Consider the following 17008-nt stretch of genomic DNA (forward strand, 5'->3'; position numbering starts at 1 on the left):
AAAACAAAAACAAAACAAAACAAAAAAGATATCAAGTAGCTAACGAAGTTAGCCCTAAGACCACTTACCTCTCCAGGATGCAATCTATCCCAGTTTTCATTAATATATGTCATGAGCTCAAGTTCAGAATCAAAGTATTTCTTCTTGTGAATAACACTTAGGTTGTAAAGGCATAGGTGTGCTATATCTACCCTGGAATCCAAAAATAATCAAAATATACAAAAACATGCTTTTGATTATTGTTAAAAAATCGTATTTTTACAAATAAAAACAGCAATTAAAAAATCCAAAGTGAAGTATTTAGGTAAGCAGAGGGTCAATACCATAAATCATATTCACAATGTAATAAGTCATTACATACGAAAATAACAGGGAAACATTAAATATTTACTTATAGTGAGTAGTCAGTATAAAGTAAAAGATATCTGAATAATCTCTTTCATTCAAAGAGGCTGTAACTTTAAGAAAACTTACAATAAAAATTTTCCATTTCACTTACATATAAGCCATAGCAAAGATCATACTTTAACAGACTTTATCTGATTCATGAGTTAAATCTTATCTTTTCCTAAAATACATAAAGCATTCAATGAAAGTTTCTAAGTACTTACTATAAGCATTTTGTCAGTAAATCTCCAAAATTCATCACACTTTTCCCACGCCCAAAAATTACACTACAGCAGAAACTGGCATATTTGGTATAAGACCTCTCTCATCTGAAGTCCCAAAAGAATTAAAAACATAAATAAGAATTTTAGGGGCGCCTGGGTGGCTCAGTTGGTTAAGCGGTCGACTTCAGCTCAGGTCATGATCTCACGGTTTCTGAGTTCGAGCCCCGCGTCAGGCTCTGTGCTGACAGCTCAGAGCCTGGAGCCTGCTTCAGATTCTGTGTCTCCCTCACTCTGACCCTCCCCCGTTCATGCTCCGTCTCTCTCTGTCTCTAAATAAACGTTAAAAAAAAAAATTTTTTTTTAATAAAAAAAAATAAATAAGAATTTTAAAAATCTAAAAGATATGTACAGTTACATTTTATGGATCAGAAAATAAATGGCCTTATCATTTCAGCAATAAGACTAGACAATCTTTAGTGAAGATGACCTCAGGTTTAAGGATAAATAAAAGAACTAAAGCTAGGCATAAAGAAAAACAATTTTTATTTAAACCAAGTTAATATATACAGAGCATTTCACCCTATTAAGTTTAAGAATATGGCCCCTTCTGTGCTGACAGCTCAGAGCCTGGAGCCTGTTTCAGATTCTGTGTCTCCCTCTCTCTGACCCTCCCCCATTCATGCTCTGTCTCCCTCTGTCTCAAAAATAAATAAAGGTTAAAAAAAAATTAAAAAAAAAAAAAAGAACATGGCCCTTTTTTGTTCCTTAACAGAAATATCCATACTTACCACTGTAATGGTAGACGTTTGAGGTATTCTGGTCCAGAACTGCAGACAGAGCAAATAAACGTATAAAACCTAAGGAAAAAAGAAAAGTTGTATGCTAAGTAATCAAGGGTACACATATTCAACAATTAAAGCTAATATTCAGCAAGTACATATCCTACAATAGATGACTGATACACAAAGCAAAACCTAATTTGAATTAAGACACTGTGATTTAAAAAAATTCTTTTCCAGTAACAACAAATAATGAAATAGTTCATATATAGGAGGCAGAAGTATTTTTTTTTAAATTACAGAGGAGACATTCAGTTCACACACAGATTCATATACACATAGAGTTTTCTAATGGCTTGTGTGTAACATGAATTGTGATGACAGCCCTCACATACAATGTTGTATTCAATGCTCAAAACAATCTGGTAAAATAAAAGGAGAGAAGTTGATCTTCCTAAATTCTAAAAGATAGTAAGCAACATAAGTCAACATTTAAACCCAGGTTTTTTATGCCAAATTCAGAGCTCTGTCTTTCATTTTTCTTCCTAGAGCCATTCCATATTCTGCCATTCCATATTCTCCTAACCCAGAAAGCACATTAGGTCTGCTTTTGGAAATTCTTTAGAACACAGACGCATATTTTGTGTATCAAGGTTCTATGGCCTTTTCCAACTTTCGGTCACAGGATCCCTCTGAGGTTCTTTAAAGGAAGGTACCAATGGAAATAGTTTAGAGCATGTGGGACAAAAGGAGCAAATATAATCACTGATCAAATACTTCAAAGTGTTCCGGAATAACATCTAAAAGCACAAGAATTATGTGTATTTTAAAATTATGCATAATTTGGGCGCCTGGGTGGTTCACTCAGTTGAGAGTCCAACTCTTGATTTCAGCTCAGGTCATGATTCCAGGGTCATGAGATCGAGCCCCACATTGGGCTTTGCGCTGAGTGTGAAGCCTGCTTAAGATTTTCTCTCTCTCTCTCCCTCTGACCCCTCATGCGTGCTCCCCCTCTCTCTCTCAAAATAAGATAAAATCATGCATAATTTAAATATATTACTCAATATTTTCCCAGTAAGGTGACTCCTTCACAAATCACTGTTGTAATTCCTTTTAGAAATCTGAAACAGGGGTACCTGGGTGGCTCAGCTGGTTAAGGCATCTGACTCTTGATTTTGGCTCAGGTCATGATTTCACGATTTGTGGGTTCGGTCCTGACATAGGGTTCTGTGCTGACCCTGCAAAGCCTGCTTGGGGTCCCCCTCCCCCCATCCCTCCTCTGTTTGCACTCTGTCTCTCTCAAAATAAATATAGTTTAAAAAAATTATTTAAAAAAAAATCTGCAACAGCAAACATAACTACAGTACAAAAGCTAAAAAATATATCGATTGGTAAAGTTCAAGTGCCCTTCTCACCTGTCTCCAAATAGCATTGGCTTTTGAAGGCATTGCACACAAGCCTCATGAAACCACTGCTTACATTTGCAGCATTGTAGCATCTTTAAATACCAGCTATAAGAAAAAAGTTAAGATTAAAATTGCTATGTTTGCAGGTAAAGTTTTAAAACCAAAACCCAAAGTGGCATTATACAAAATACTGTTATGATTACACTATGGCATATCTGCTAAATTTAGTGTTAAATTTTTTCTTTCCCAAAAAGGTTACTGATTTCATCCCTCCTCTCTCTTTCATTCATGAGAACTTACGAACTCTTTAAAGATACATCTACTATTTCATCAATAAGTGCCTGGTTCCTACACTAGTAAAGAATCTCTGTCAAATAAAAAAACCTGAGATTTTTTTTTCACATCAACTCTCTACACCCTAAGAGAAAACAGTTTCAGAGGTTACTGATGTGTACAGCTGTTTGCCCCATAAACCAAACAGCCATAAGCAGCTTTATATCTTCACACTGTTTCCATTATTGTCCATTATAATGAAAAGGAATGGAATATAGCAACTTAATAAATTTGGCTAACATAATTACAAATCTAATCAAAGACTCTAACAGGTGTACAGGCTTTGTAACAGGTTTTGTTCAGTTTCAGATAGCTGAAGAAGCTAAAATTGAATCACTAGCTAAGGATATCCTTTTTTCAGTTAGTACATGGTTTTGCTATGGATATCCTTACGTGCCACCCAAATAATGCCTTTCTTCCAATAATTCTTTTGCTCAACAAGTGAGCCCCACATTAATTGTAAGCCATATTATACACAAAGGCAAGAAGACTGATACTAAGGTCATTCATTCATCAAAAGACTAATAAATACTAATTATGTTCCAAGTACTTAGCTAGATCCTCTATTAAAGTTAAGAGTGGCTAGCAGTGTCAAACATAGTTCATGTAGTCATGGTACTTAAAGAACAATGAATGATCCACCTTATAAAATGTCTATGATGATTTCCACCTATTTTGAGTAATACTTCAAATTAAATGGTAGGAATAAATGAATAAAGGAAAAGATCAATCTCTATGCCTCTTCACTGTATCTCTTTTATAAGTGATTAAGGAAACAAGACAATGTTTTTTAAATCTGCAAGCAACCAAAAGCTAAGAAATGTTATAAAAATGTCAAATCACAAATAAATAATTCCATCAAGAGATATGGCAGAATGAAGAACTAAAAATTCGTTAATTTACATATTCATTTATTCATGTTTCATCATTGAACAACTTATGTCCCAGTCATAAGTAAAGTAAACTTTATAGACATTTTCAGTACACAGATTTGAACAGATAATATTTTAATGAATCATGTCCCAGCATTCTCCTAAACAGCACCCTTGTCTTAAGAGAAACACTGAATCTGAGAGGAAGAAAGACACCAGAAACCAATAATTACAATTTAAAGAGTGAAATATAAAATGCTTCACTAGTGGTTTTTAAATGTAGTACAAATACATGATGCACAACTTGCCTTAATACGAGCTTGTACAAAAAAGAATTAGAGGTATTAGTTGACCACCACAAAACCAAAATGATCCCAAAAACATAATGGGACAATCTGAGAGGTAGTAAATACAATCTCTCCCTGCAACAACAGGAGCATCAGTTCTGAACTCTAAGAGCCCAATTATAATCTGTGAGCCTATTCCTGGAAACAATGCATTTTCTAATCATAACACCATATTTCAAGAGTAATACTCAAAAACTGGAGAACAACAAAGACAGAGGTTAGAAATCATGTCATAAAGAATGTCCGGTAGTAACGGAGAGTTTGACCTGGAAAAAAAAACACTACTGGTATGAGTCATGGTAGCAGGAAATATGATTGCTGGACTGAAATATTTTAAGAGTTACCTCCTAAGAAAGAGAAGATGTATTTGTTTAGTTACAAAGAGCAGAACTAGGAGCAGTGTTCAGAAGTTAAAGGTAAATTTGTAAACGTTCTTAGTTAGAACTATGATTCACTTATTTAGGTAACACTTAATGATAAAGATGAATATTACCTACAGCTTCTAATTTTCTCCCCTAATTTTCTTTATTGATACTTCCAAGCATTTACAATTCACTATCATTCCCACACCACAATCAATAACAAAAATAAAGTACATAATACAAACAGAAATCACTTAAAGGCCATGAAATTACTATTTACTTACTCTCCAGGGCCTCCACAGTAGCAATAACATTGTTGGACATTGGTCTTATGACCTGCATCCCATTCAAGGTCTGCCACACTGTAGGGTAATGTCTGCTTCATGACTTGCAATGCTTTGGCATTTGGTCCTTTCTTAAGCGCACCACCCCTCTATATTAGAGGGAAAAAGTTATTTAAACAAGTGCAGGATAAAATTCTAAACATAATTCTTTAACATAAAATGCTTTTGAAACTTCTGAAGAAATTTCCATTCTAAATTTCTTACCATCTCACAAACTGTTTGACTAGTAATAATCCTTATTTATTTTGTTGTTTTTCAAACTATTGCCCCAATTCCAAGACCACTCACTATCAGAAAATAAGTGCAAGGATAGTAGCAAGTCACTTAAGCATCATTAGTCAAACAATAAGCATCACCTCGTTCTACCCGGCACTGATTGCTCACTGCAGTCAAATAAACTTTCAACATACACAATCATTACGCTGAGAGTACCTTACAAATTCCATTTAGGGCTTTAGCCCAAAACACTTAAAAGATACCTTTGTTGTTGTTGCAAAAACACACTGTCGACAGAGCCATTTTTCATCTGAATCAATCACACTGGAATCAATATGAGGTGTGTGACACAACTGATGATATCCTTAATATCAAAAAAAGCATAAAGCAAATTCTATTTTATTAATAAATACTACAACACAATTTCAAGAAGGCATTTTAGTATTCTCTTCTCCATTAATATACTTATAACTGAATAAATTTATGATAACAGCTTCAAATTACCAATGTAAAAAGTACTTTTAATCATTAATCTTCAACAGGAGCATTAAGTATGTAATAAAACTTTTCCACAAGATTATAAGAAATCAATTTTACCTTGGCCACATTTATCACATATAACCATTTCATTGGGAGCTTCTGAATACTCTTCTTGACATATTGTACAGACCATTTCCCCACTTCCAGTGGCTCCTGCAATGTTTAAAATATGCATTAAAAGACAGTCATAATAAAGAAGTTATTTCATACAACACAACTACTTTTTATGACTCAGTAGATACCCCATATTGGCAGTGTTTACTCACTAGAACATAATGATTTCTACTCAAGGCAAAATACTCTCTACAAAAGGCTATCTCCCACCTTTAACTTAAGATGCCTAACTACCTACATTGATAATTTAACCTGCTTTTACAGCAGAGGGCATAATAAATTATGCGCTCTCAGGCAAGATCCCTTATCATTCACTTCTAACATTCCCACTCCCCTGGGGAACAAGGAGATGGGATGTTTTGTGGACATTAGAACTAATCTCCAGAATACGCATATACTTATATACATGTATTTGCTCACCCTACAATGTCTACCATCATGATACTGAAGAAAAAGGGCAAAGAAGATATGTCAATGACCTCTTTCTCTTTGGATGCAGAACATTTCTTTTTACTTACTAATTTATGAAAGAAGCTGAATCCCAATTATTTAATCTCCAGCTTCTAAAATCTAGAAATATGGTGTCCAATAAAGTATCCTAACAAAATCCCAGTGCAACAAAAGTTAAGGAGTTCCACAGTTATTAACTATATTTTTTGCCTGAATAGGTAAATTATTTCTTCTTTAGGCATTTTTACTCTAAAAACAATTTTATTCCACAAAATTTAGAAACAATTTTAACACTCTAACAGCATTATTCCCAATATTCTCTTCTTGTCAATTTCACAGTTAAACTACATGGTTTATTCACATGCCAACAATAATAAAAATTTACTATTTTCTATGGGCCAAGTACTGTTAGGCTCTTGACATATATTATGTTGTTTAATTCTACAACTTATTAGGTAAGTAAGCTATTTATAGAGAGGAATTGAGGCTCAGAAAGATAAAGTAACTAACCCAAAGACCCTGAGAAAGTATCAAGGCCAGGATTTAAATACAGATATGCCAGAGTCTATATTCTCTCCACTGTGAGAGGATTCCTTTCATCAGTATTCTGTAATATTTTTTCTATCAAAAGTATTGTTCACACTGCTGTTAATAACTTCTAATAGCTGCATAATATTCCACTGAGTGGAAAAAACCAAATTTACTTTATTACGACTCTACTCTTAGGTGTATGTTAGCAAATTGTTTGTTTGCATTTTTCCAGACTTATTTTACTGTCTTGTCCTCTCTCCCCACCTCTCCCAGGCTTTGTTTACTTCCTTCTACACTTGGCAGGACATGGCCTCCATAGCTTCCGAGTTTATGGCTCCGGTCAGGAGAGCAACCGGACTGAGCCTGACACCACTCAGTCCAAATCTGCCATTCCCTAGAAAAGGACCAAAGACTCCAGATTTTGTCTTAGATATATCAAATTTTCTGTTATTAAAATAAAAATAAAACTACAGTAAATATTTTCCGCCTACCTTTTTTAATTTTGAATCATTTCTTTTGAATAAACTGCTAGAACTGAGTCTGCAGTACTGAATAAAGAATATAAAGCATTCTTATGCATTCAATGCAACAGTTAAAGTCATACCCAAAATAAAAATGTACACTGCCATCAGTAGTTTATTATTTTCACAGAAACCATAATAGTGTTAGGTGTTAAAATTAAAAATCCTTTTAAAGTTACTTACTTTAACCTATCTCCCTTTTGTAATGCACATTTGAGACTAACATGACTGACTATACATTTTTCCTTATTTACATAAACTTTTTAAAAGAATCTTATTAGATGGGTGAAATTACTCCAATTTATTAAGTTATTTTGGGAGGCCTGGGTGACTCAGTCAGTTAAGTGTCTGACTCTGGATTTTGGCTATTATGATTTCACAGTTCATGAGTTTGAGCCGTGCGTTGGACTCTGCACTGACAGCACCAAGCTTGCTTGGGATTCTCTCTCTCCTTCTATCCCTGCCCCTGCTTTCTCCCTCAAAATAAACACATTTTTATTTAAATTATGAAGTTAGTTTGGTATATATCTATTATTAGCAAGTTTTTTGTAGGCAGAAAATTACTAAAGCTACTCTCCACATTGAATCTGCCATAATGCAGTTTTCAGATTCATTTGTTCATTCTACACTTGCTCCAATTACATTTGTGCTACTTTCTGGTTGCTATAAAGAGTTAAATAGCCAAGGAGCAATCCTTTTCTCATTTTAATTCTAAGGATAATAAAAAGAAACCAGGGAGCAAAAACAATCACAGACCATTAAACTGATATACAGATGTTGGACATGCACCTCCATCACTTTCACAACTTTTTATATGTACTACTGGCTTTCTTCTTCCTATCTGGAAGGAAGGAATGGATAGAGAGAGGGAGGGAGGGGGGAGGGATGGAAGAAAGAGACAGACAGAAAGACAAACAGCTCTATACTTAACCTGAAGGAACACTGAAAAATTGAAAGGGACACAGAAATAAGAGACAAGCATAAAACATGTTTCACTTTAGTGCACCTGGGTGGCTCGAGAGTCTTAACTTTGGCACAGGTCACGATCTCACGGTTTGTGAGTTCAAGTCCCACACCTATGCTGACAGCTCAGAGCCTGAAGCCTGCTTCGGATTCTGTCTCCCTCTCTCTCTGCCCCTCCCCCCTCGCGCTCTCTTTCTCTGAAAGTAAATAAACATTAAAAGCAACAACAAAAAACCCCACTTCAGGGGTGCCTGGGTGATTCAGTTGGTTAAGTGTCCGACTCTCAGTTTCAGCTCAGGTCATGATCTTGTGGTTTCATGAGTTTGAGCCCCGCTTCAGGCTCTACACTGACAGTGCTGAGCCTGCTTGAGATTCTCTCTCTCCCTCTCTCCGCCCCTCCCCCACTCACACTGTCTCTGTGTCTCTCAAAATAAATACATACATACATACATACCAATTTCAGTTCTACCATAGAGAAAGACCCATGTTTACAAACTAAGAAAGTAAAGATAATTAGGTATGTAGGGTAACAAGATCTGCTCATTATTACTACTGTTGGAGACTCCCTATTTTTCTCCTACCCATTTTCTCACTGACTCCTCAATTGTAGATGCAAAACATAATTTCAGTACTTTAATCAGTCCCAAGAACTGTAAAAAGTTTCTCTTGGAAAGACATCTTACTAGACTAAGAACTATTGAGTTCCCCACCTAAGCCCTGAGTACTAATTATGTAGATGGTAATTAGAACATTTCTAATTCCTTTACCAAAACTTTATTCTTTAAAAAAAATTAAGAATGAAATCAAGAAACAGAACACAGTAGCAGCACATGGGTGACTCAGTCAGTTAAGCATCCAAGTCTTAATTTCAGCTCAGGTCATGATCTCACGGTTCATGAGTTTGAGCCCCACATCAGCTCCACTTCAGCCCTTGTCCTCACTGACAGTGCAAAGCCTGCTTGGGATTCTCTCTCTGCCCCTCCCCACCCCCAAAATAAATAAACTTAAACACACACACACACACACACACACACACACACACACACACACACAGTAGTAACCTACCATAGAGTTGCACTTGAGACTCAAATTCAAAACCCAATCACTAAATATTTTAGAAAGGTATCCATCCTTTAGGGAAAGTAAATTTAGATCTCCTTTCTATGAGATATGAAACACAGGTCTTAGTGCGAGCCTATTAACTCAATAAAAAAAAAAGTGGGGCTTTAGTGTGCAGCTAAAATACTCAGATTTTAATATTCATATTTTTGTAAATCACTTTTCATGAGAGATACCTAAAAAATATCTTTAACAGATTCAAAGAGCGCACAGCAATTATAGGAATTATTACAATAACAAAATGGAAAACACTACAAGAAACCTACCTATAACCAAACCAAAGCATACCTGTATTCATTTTAATTTGCACGCAAATATAGCCTCATTTTCCTATCTAAACATAAAAACCATAAATGGTCATTTCAAGTCATTCTTATTAATGAGCATTTCTAATACTTTAAACCTGTTTAATATATGCTAATTTCCCCAAAAGCATATGGCAAATAGTATGTTCTCAATAAATATTAGCTCTCTACATTACTTTTTTTTTTTAATGTTTACATATTTTTGAGAGAGAGAGCGTGAGCAGGGAAGGGGCAGAGAGAGAGAAAGGAAGAGATACAGAATGCAAAGCAGGCTCCAGGCTCCAAGCTGTCAGCACACAGCCTGAGGTGGGGCTCAAACTTCCAAACTGTGAGATCATGAGCTGAGCTGAAGTTTGACACTTAAACTGACTGAGCCACCCAGGCAGCGCTCTCTACATTACTTTTACTAATAAAATCAAGTGGCAGTTAAGTTGAAGCCCAAAATGTTACTCATATTAGTGGCTAAAAATTTTTATTCAAAGCTATTAGACACACCCTAACAGTTTACAGATGTGCAATCATTGATGCATCTGTTCTTTAGCCTACCTCTACCCTAACAAGAATAATTCCTTTTCTTCCAGAGTCTGCGACATAGAGTATAACATCTTGAGAAGTATAAAGAATACATCTCCCCAAAAGTGATTGCCGTATCTTAATAGACTGTACTCAACAGAAAACACTTAGAAAATAATAAGCGAAAGAAAGAAAGAAAGAAAGAAAGAAAGAAAGAAAGAAAGAAAGAAAGAAAGAAAGAAAGAAAATTACAGGCTAAAGAAAATCAATTTTTCAGTGTAAATCACGTTCAAGAGAAATAGTAGCACCTGCCTGTTTGAATGTCCTTCCAGAGAACCCAGGATTTAGAACTGTCTTCAAATATGATGAAGCAGCTCTGTTTCAATATGTTTATCTGAAATGCAGAGGAATATTTATGGTGATTTGTTTTTAAGTCAAAAACATGAAGTTAAATTTAAATTCAAAATTATTAAAAGTTTACTGTAAAAAAAACAGTAAAAGATATATAAAGATAACTTGCCTTTTTGATAGTTCCAAGATAAAACAAGCCATCTGACCATCTAGCTAGGACATCCTGACCCTCTTCAAATTTACATGCTGGCTTTTTGACTTTATGTCCATCCTGTAAAGACAGCTTGGTCAAGGATGTTGGGGTCTTTTGGTTTCGACGTAAAGGAGACCGCTTGTGGACCAGTGAATTACCTGCCCCTGTAGAGTCTCTGTTTAGGAAATAAAAGACCACATACAAGATCAACTTACTTGTAGAGCTTATTTACAGACCAATGATATGTTCTATATATTAATCAAACACTTTTATTAAAAACCTTAAATTGAGGGAAATTATAACAAGTACCTCAAATCACAAATACTCTCCAGGAACCAATAAGTTTAAAAGGAATGATAGCTGTGTTCAATATTCATTCAGTGCCTATCCTTAGTGAGGCAAGGATTCAGCAATCACTCCGAGACCACACATATTCAAGGTACCGTGAAGTGGGTAGGCCATGGTCATGAGCAAAGGATGCCTTAAATCTCAACACTGGTTAAAATAAACTAAAAGAAGTTACATGGCACAATTTCATAAGCACTTGAAAAAGAATAAAAATGATTATGCCACATGTAGTTAAAACACACTAACCAGTGACTTTGGGGCAGCTGGGTATATTAAACTCACTGGCGGAGTAGTCATGACCTCCTTACAGGGAACCACTACTGAATTATGTCTTGTTTACTGATGCAAATGTGTCACAGACCTTCAAATATACAGACTATGAGTTTAAAAAAAAATGAGAACCACCAATTTCACAAAATCATACTCAAATGAGAGGTAACATCATTTACATTTTTTAAACAAAAGACCCCAAAATTATGTATTCCAAAATTACATTATAATTTATATTTTAGCTATTTCATAAACAGCATATCCACAGTATAACCACTATCAACTTTTCTCAAAGGTCACAAAGCAATATTTGTTTGGTTTCACTTTCTCAATTTAGAGGTTTTACTAGATGCATACATACAACAATGTATAAAACTAGACAGGCAATAATTCAAAACTAGATAGTATAAAAGTGAAGCAAAAATAAAACAAGTGGGGAAGAAAAAATATGTTTCAATACCCAGGAATTGGGACTACCTAATTTCAATACCTAAGAATATACAAATTCTAGGAAATTCTGTCATCAGCTATAATACAGATGAACCTTGAAGACATTATGCTAAACAAAATACGCCAAACAAAAAACAAATACCGTATAATCCCACTTATAAGATGTAACTAGTGGGGCACCTGAGTGGCTCAGTCGGTTAAGCGTCCGACTTCGTCTCAGGTCACAATCTCGCAGTTCGTGAGTTCGAGCCCCGCATCGGGCTCTGTGCTGACAGCTCAGAGCCTGGAGCCTGCTTTGGATTCTGTGTCTCCCTCTCTCTGCTCCTCCCCCACTCATGCTCGCTCTTGCTCTCTCTCTCAGAAATAAAGAAACTTTAAAAAAAAGATGTAAATAGAGTATCAAATTCAGAGAGACAGAGTAAAATGGTGGTTGCCTAAGGCTAGGAGGTCAGCATATGGAGTCAGTGTTAAAAAGGGTATATACAGAGTTTCAGTTTGAAAAATATACATTTTTTTCTTCAAGTTTTTATTTAAATTCCAATTATTTAAATACACAGTATAATCTTAGTTTCAGGTACAGAATTTAGTAATTCATCACTTAACATGTAACACCTAGTGCTTTACAAGTTCCCTCCATGATACCTATTATTTAACACATCCCCTCCCAGCTACTTGCCCTCCAGTAATGAAAGACACACTACATTTTAAAGATATCCAAAGGAATAAGATCTCCCCAAATTTGCTGAAAACCATTAATATACATATCCAAGAAGTTCAACAAGCTCCAAGTAGGACACATGCAAAGATCTACACTGGGATTTAACAGTAAAAATGCTGAAAGACAGAAAGAAAAATAACTCATTGTGTACAAGGTAACCCCAATAATATTAACTTCTCGTCAGAAACCATGAAGACCAGGGGCGCCTGGGTGGCTCAGTCAGTTGACCTCAACTCAGGTCATGATCTCGCAGTCCATAGGTTAGAGCCCAGCCATCAGGCTCTGTGCTGACAGCTCAGAACCTGGAGCCTGCTTCAGATTCTGTGTCTCCACCCTCCCCCCCCACCCCGCATCTCTCCCACTTGTGCTCTCTCTCTCAAAAATAAATATTAAAAAAACATTTTAATATAAAAAAAAATAATGAAGGCCAGAAGGCAGTGAGATCCTATATTCAAAATGCTGAAAGAAAAAACTGTCAACCAAGAATCTTAATATACAACAAAACTGCCTTTCAAAAATGAAGGCAAAATAAAGATACTTCAGATAAACAAAAACTGAGAGAATTTGTTGCTAGCAGAGCCACCTTACAAGAAATAACTAAACAAGTTCTTAAGGTTGAAAGCAACTCCTGCACACCCAACTCTAAGGACTGCAAGAATTTATCCTACATCAACTGATTGCAAATCAAACACTTTAATTAAGCTAAGTCCTTACTAGACTGGTGGGCTTCCATCCCACGAAATTTTAGTTAACAGCTAAATATCCTAATCAACTGGCTTCAATCTGCTTCTCCCGCTGTCTAGGAAAAAAAAAAAAAAGGCAGAAGCAGCCCTGGCAGAGTTTGAAGCTGCTTCCTTGAATTTGCAATTCAATGTGATATTTCACCACAGAGCTTGGCAAAAGGAGGGCTTAAACCTCTGTTCTTAGATTTACACTCTAATGCTCTTTACGCAACCATTTTACCTACGCTCATAAACCGCTATTTTCCACTAACCATAAAGATATCAGCACTCTATCTCCTATTCAGTTCCAGAGCTGGCATAGTAGGAACCGCCCTTAGCCTTCTAATTTGAGCCAAACTCAGCCAACCCGGCACTCTACTAGGAGACAATCAAATCTATAATGTAATTGTCACTGCCCATGAATTTGTAGTAATCTTTTTTATGGTAATACCAATCATGATCAGAGGCTTTGGGAACTGATTACTGCCATTAATAACTGGAGCACGTGATACAGCATTCCCTCGAATAAATAAGCTTCTGACTTCTTCCCCCATCCTTCCTGCTCTTACTCGCACCAATAGTAGAGGCCGGCGCAGGGACTGGTTGAACCGTATATCCTCCTCTAGCTGGCAACCTAGCCCATGCAGGAGCATCCGTGGACCTAACCATTTTTTCCTTGCATCTTGCAGGTGTTTTTTTGAATTTTAGGTGCTATTAACTTCATTACTACAATCATTAACATAAAACCCCCTATCGTATCTCAATACCACATATGTTTGTCTGATCCGTCCTAATTACTGCTGTCCTGTTATTCCTCTCACTACCAGCATTAGCAGCTGGAATTACTATACTACTGACAGACCAAAACCTTAAATACTACTTTCTTCGATCCTGCTGGGGGAGGAGATCCCATCTTATATCAACACTTATTCTGATTCTTTGGACACCCAGACGTCTATATTCTAATTCTGCCAGACTTTGGAATAATTTGACATATTGTTACTTATCATTCAGGCAAAAAGGAGCCCTTTGGCTATATCGGAATAATCTGAGCAATAACATCCATTGGTTTCCTAGGTTTCATTGTATGTATGAGCCCATCATATGTTCACTGTGGAAAGAGACGTTAACACATGAGCATACTTTACATCAGCCACTGTAATTACAACAACAACCAAGAATACTTGTAAAGGTAATTAACCAATTATAAAAGACACTATAAATGCATATTTCTTCTACCTCAGGTATATGAAACAATATGTGTGTATAACTGTATTGTTAGGTCTATAACATATAGAAAATGTAATATATTTGACAATAATAGCACAAAGGAAGTGGTGCAAACAAAACTTTATTAAAGAGAAGAAATGACACCAAGATGGTAACATCAACTCATAAGAACAAATGAAGAAAACCAAAAATGGTAAGTAAATGTAAATGAAGTATATAACTTCAAAGACATATCTGCCATATACCCAAGTTAGCTACTGTTTCAAGTAAAAATTATGTTCTATGAAAAAGCTGCTAGTTCAGTGGGCAACTCAATGACATAAATACCTTATGTATACCTCCTATTTCATCACACATAGCATTAAAAATCTGAACTTAAAGGTAAAATTTAGTGAAAACAATTTTTACTGTTTGATCAAGAATGTCCTTTAGTGAAATATGGTTTTCTCTGTGTGTGTGTTTACTGTTAGTTCTTAACAATGAATACTGCCTTGTTTCATACTAAGGAACACAGCAGTCTGACCAAATATTGTTTTCACACCATCTGTACAGATGTCAACACAGTGAGAAAGGTAAATAATATCTAAGTATTATGAAAATTATTTTAACCTTGCAGACTCCTGCAAGGATCCACAGATCACATAGTGAGAACCATGTTCTAAATAAATAAATATTGCCATATATTATTGCCATTGACTGTGAGCAAAAGGCATTTAGTGTCATGATTAAGGAGTTAAAACGTTGGTGCGCCTGGATGGCTCAGTCGGTTAAGCCTCCGGCTCAGTCGGTTAAGCCTCCAGCTCTAGGTTTCTGCTCAGGTCATGATCTCATGGTTCATGAGTTCAAGCCCAACATCGAGCTCCGCTCTGAAGAGGCTGCTTGGGATTCTCTCTCTCCCTTCTCTCTCTCTGCCCCTACCCTGCTTGCACTGTCTCTTTCAAATAAACTGTAAAAAAAGGGGGGAGGGGTTTAAAACGCTTAAACGTCTGACAAGATGAGGGCTAGAGAGAAGTAAAAATGGAGAATGAATCACTGCCATTAATCTTACCAACTGGAGTGCTCAATGCCAGGCTGAGAATCTTCTTTCTCCAAACACTAAAACAATTTAATGCCTTCAAATCATAATATGAAAATGACTCTATCAGCAGGCAACTTTCTGGAAAACTATAAATCCAGTGGTCACTTGAGGCATTTTGCTTTCCTTAAGTTAAAGAAACTAACCAAAGCCTGAGCGACATAATTATTTATAGATGAAAGATGACTTCAAAAGAATGCCAAGGTGGCTGATGGGACCTAGAATCTTAGAATTCTAGACTGGAAAATGTACAAAAATCAAAACTGCATACAGTCCCACATAGGTTTTGTGTGCTGTGCTATTGCTTCAACAAATTCTTTTTCACAATGGTCTCTCATCTGGCTCTCTTAAAGTGTTGTAAGGGAAAAGAGAACTAAAATTCCCTTTATTCCTTGTGCTCCCTGCTCCCTTCCACCACTTCCTCCTACTTTGTTCCTCCCATTCACAGTCAAACCTCTGGAGGAAAGTTATACACTCTTAACTCTCTCTACTGTAGTCTTGCCCTCTTACTCTTCAGCCCACTGCAACACACATCACCATTCCCTCATCTAAACATTCCACCAAAAACAGGGAATGTGTCTGTTTTATTACTCTTATTCACAGTTGCATCCTCAAGGCTCTGCAACGGGCATGATATATATAAGGCAGAGAGGTTATATGGAATTTATACAGTTTTAAGCTCAATTCAAGGAAAATCTATACTTAAAGAGTTACATTTCTAAAAATGTGTACACAAATAATCTCAGTTTTGTTCTAAATAAACAAGAGAATCTAATTCACATACTATGGCAAATACACACCAATCTTTTTTTACTCATATAAACATGAAGAATATAAGTCATATATAAAACTGCATTAATAGGTATTTATAAAAAGTATTACCCTCTTTTTTAATCTTCAGCCCAAAGAAACTTTACAAAAAAATAAAGCAAGAAAGTAAAGCAAATGATCCATAATAGCACAACTGAAACATAACTAGGATAGACATTGTACATTTATCCTCCCAAAGGTTATTTCCCTCATTATTGTCACTGATTACACCCTTCCTCTCTAGAATGTGACCTTTATTAGAAGCCATTTTTCTAATTTTAGAATTTATTATTTCCTTTCTGATTATAAAGGTAAACATAAGATGGTAAAATAAATAATACACAAAGAGTGAAAAGTGAAAATTCCCTATGCTACTTCCTCCCACAAAAGAACTGTTATTCTCTTAACTTTTCACACACACACACACACACACACACACACACACACACACACACACCACATATATAGACATAATTCATATAATGTTTTAATAAAAAGTGGAATATTATGTAACC

At 35.8% G+C, this 17008-nt stretch overlaps 1 protein-coding gene across 6 annotated transcripts in view; it reads right to left on the reverse strand.

The window, feature by feature from the left end:
* Window positions 1-17008, reverse strand: part of MTF2 (metal response element binding transcription factor 2) — a 77592-nt gene that overhangs the window by 17539 nt on the left and 43045 nt on the right. For 3 of the 6 annotated variants that reach the window (XR_002076818.2, XM_053892388.1, XM_019437946.2), the window contains exons 2-9: window positions 10847-11045; window positions 10639-10720; window positions 5868-5963; window positions 5534-5634; window positions 4995-5143; window positions 2806-2901; window positions 1400-1468; window positions 69-192 (exon numbers count right to left, since the gene is read on the reverse strand). Coding sequence is in view for 5 of the 6 variants with exons in the window: in XM_053892388.1 (XP_053748363.1) it covers window positions 69-192; window positions 1400-1468; window positions 2806-2901; window positions 4995-5143; window positions 5534-5634; window positions 5868-5963; window positions 10639-10720; window positions 10847-11045 (916 nt within the window). In the remaining variant the exon portion in view is untranslated. Of the gene's footprint in view, window positions 1-68; window positions 193-1399; window positions 1469-2805; window positions 2902-4994; window positions 5144-5533; window positions 5635-5867; window positions 5964-9454; window positions 9478-10634; window positions 10721-10846; window positions 11046-17008 lie in introns of those variants that run through there. The other 3 variants (XM_019437949.2, XM_019437947.2, XM_019437948.2) reach the window with 3 other exon arrangements.

The sequence above is a fragment of the Panthera pardus genome, unplaced genomic scaffold, assembly GCF_024362965.1.
Source record: "Panthera pardus isolate Hobbes unplaced genomic scaffold, ASM2436296v1 HiC_scaffold_11, whole genome shotgun sequence".
NCBI classification, from domain to species: Eukaryota; Metazoa; Chordata; class Mammalia; order Carnivora; family Felidae; genus Panthera; species Panthera pardus.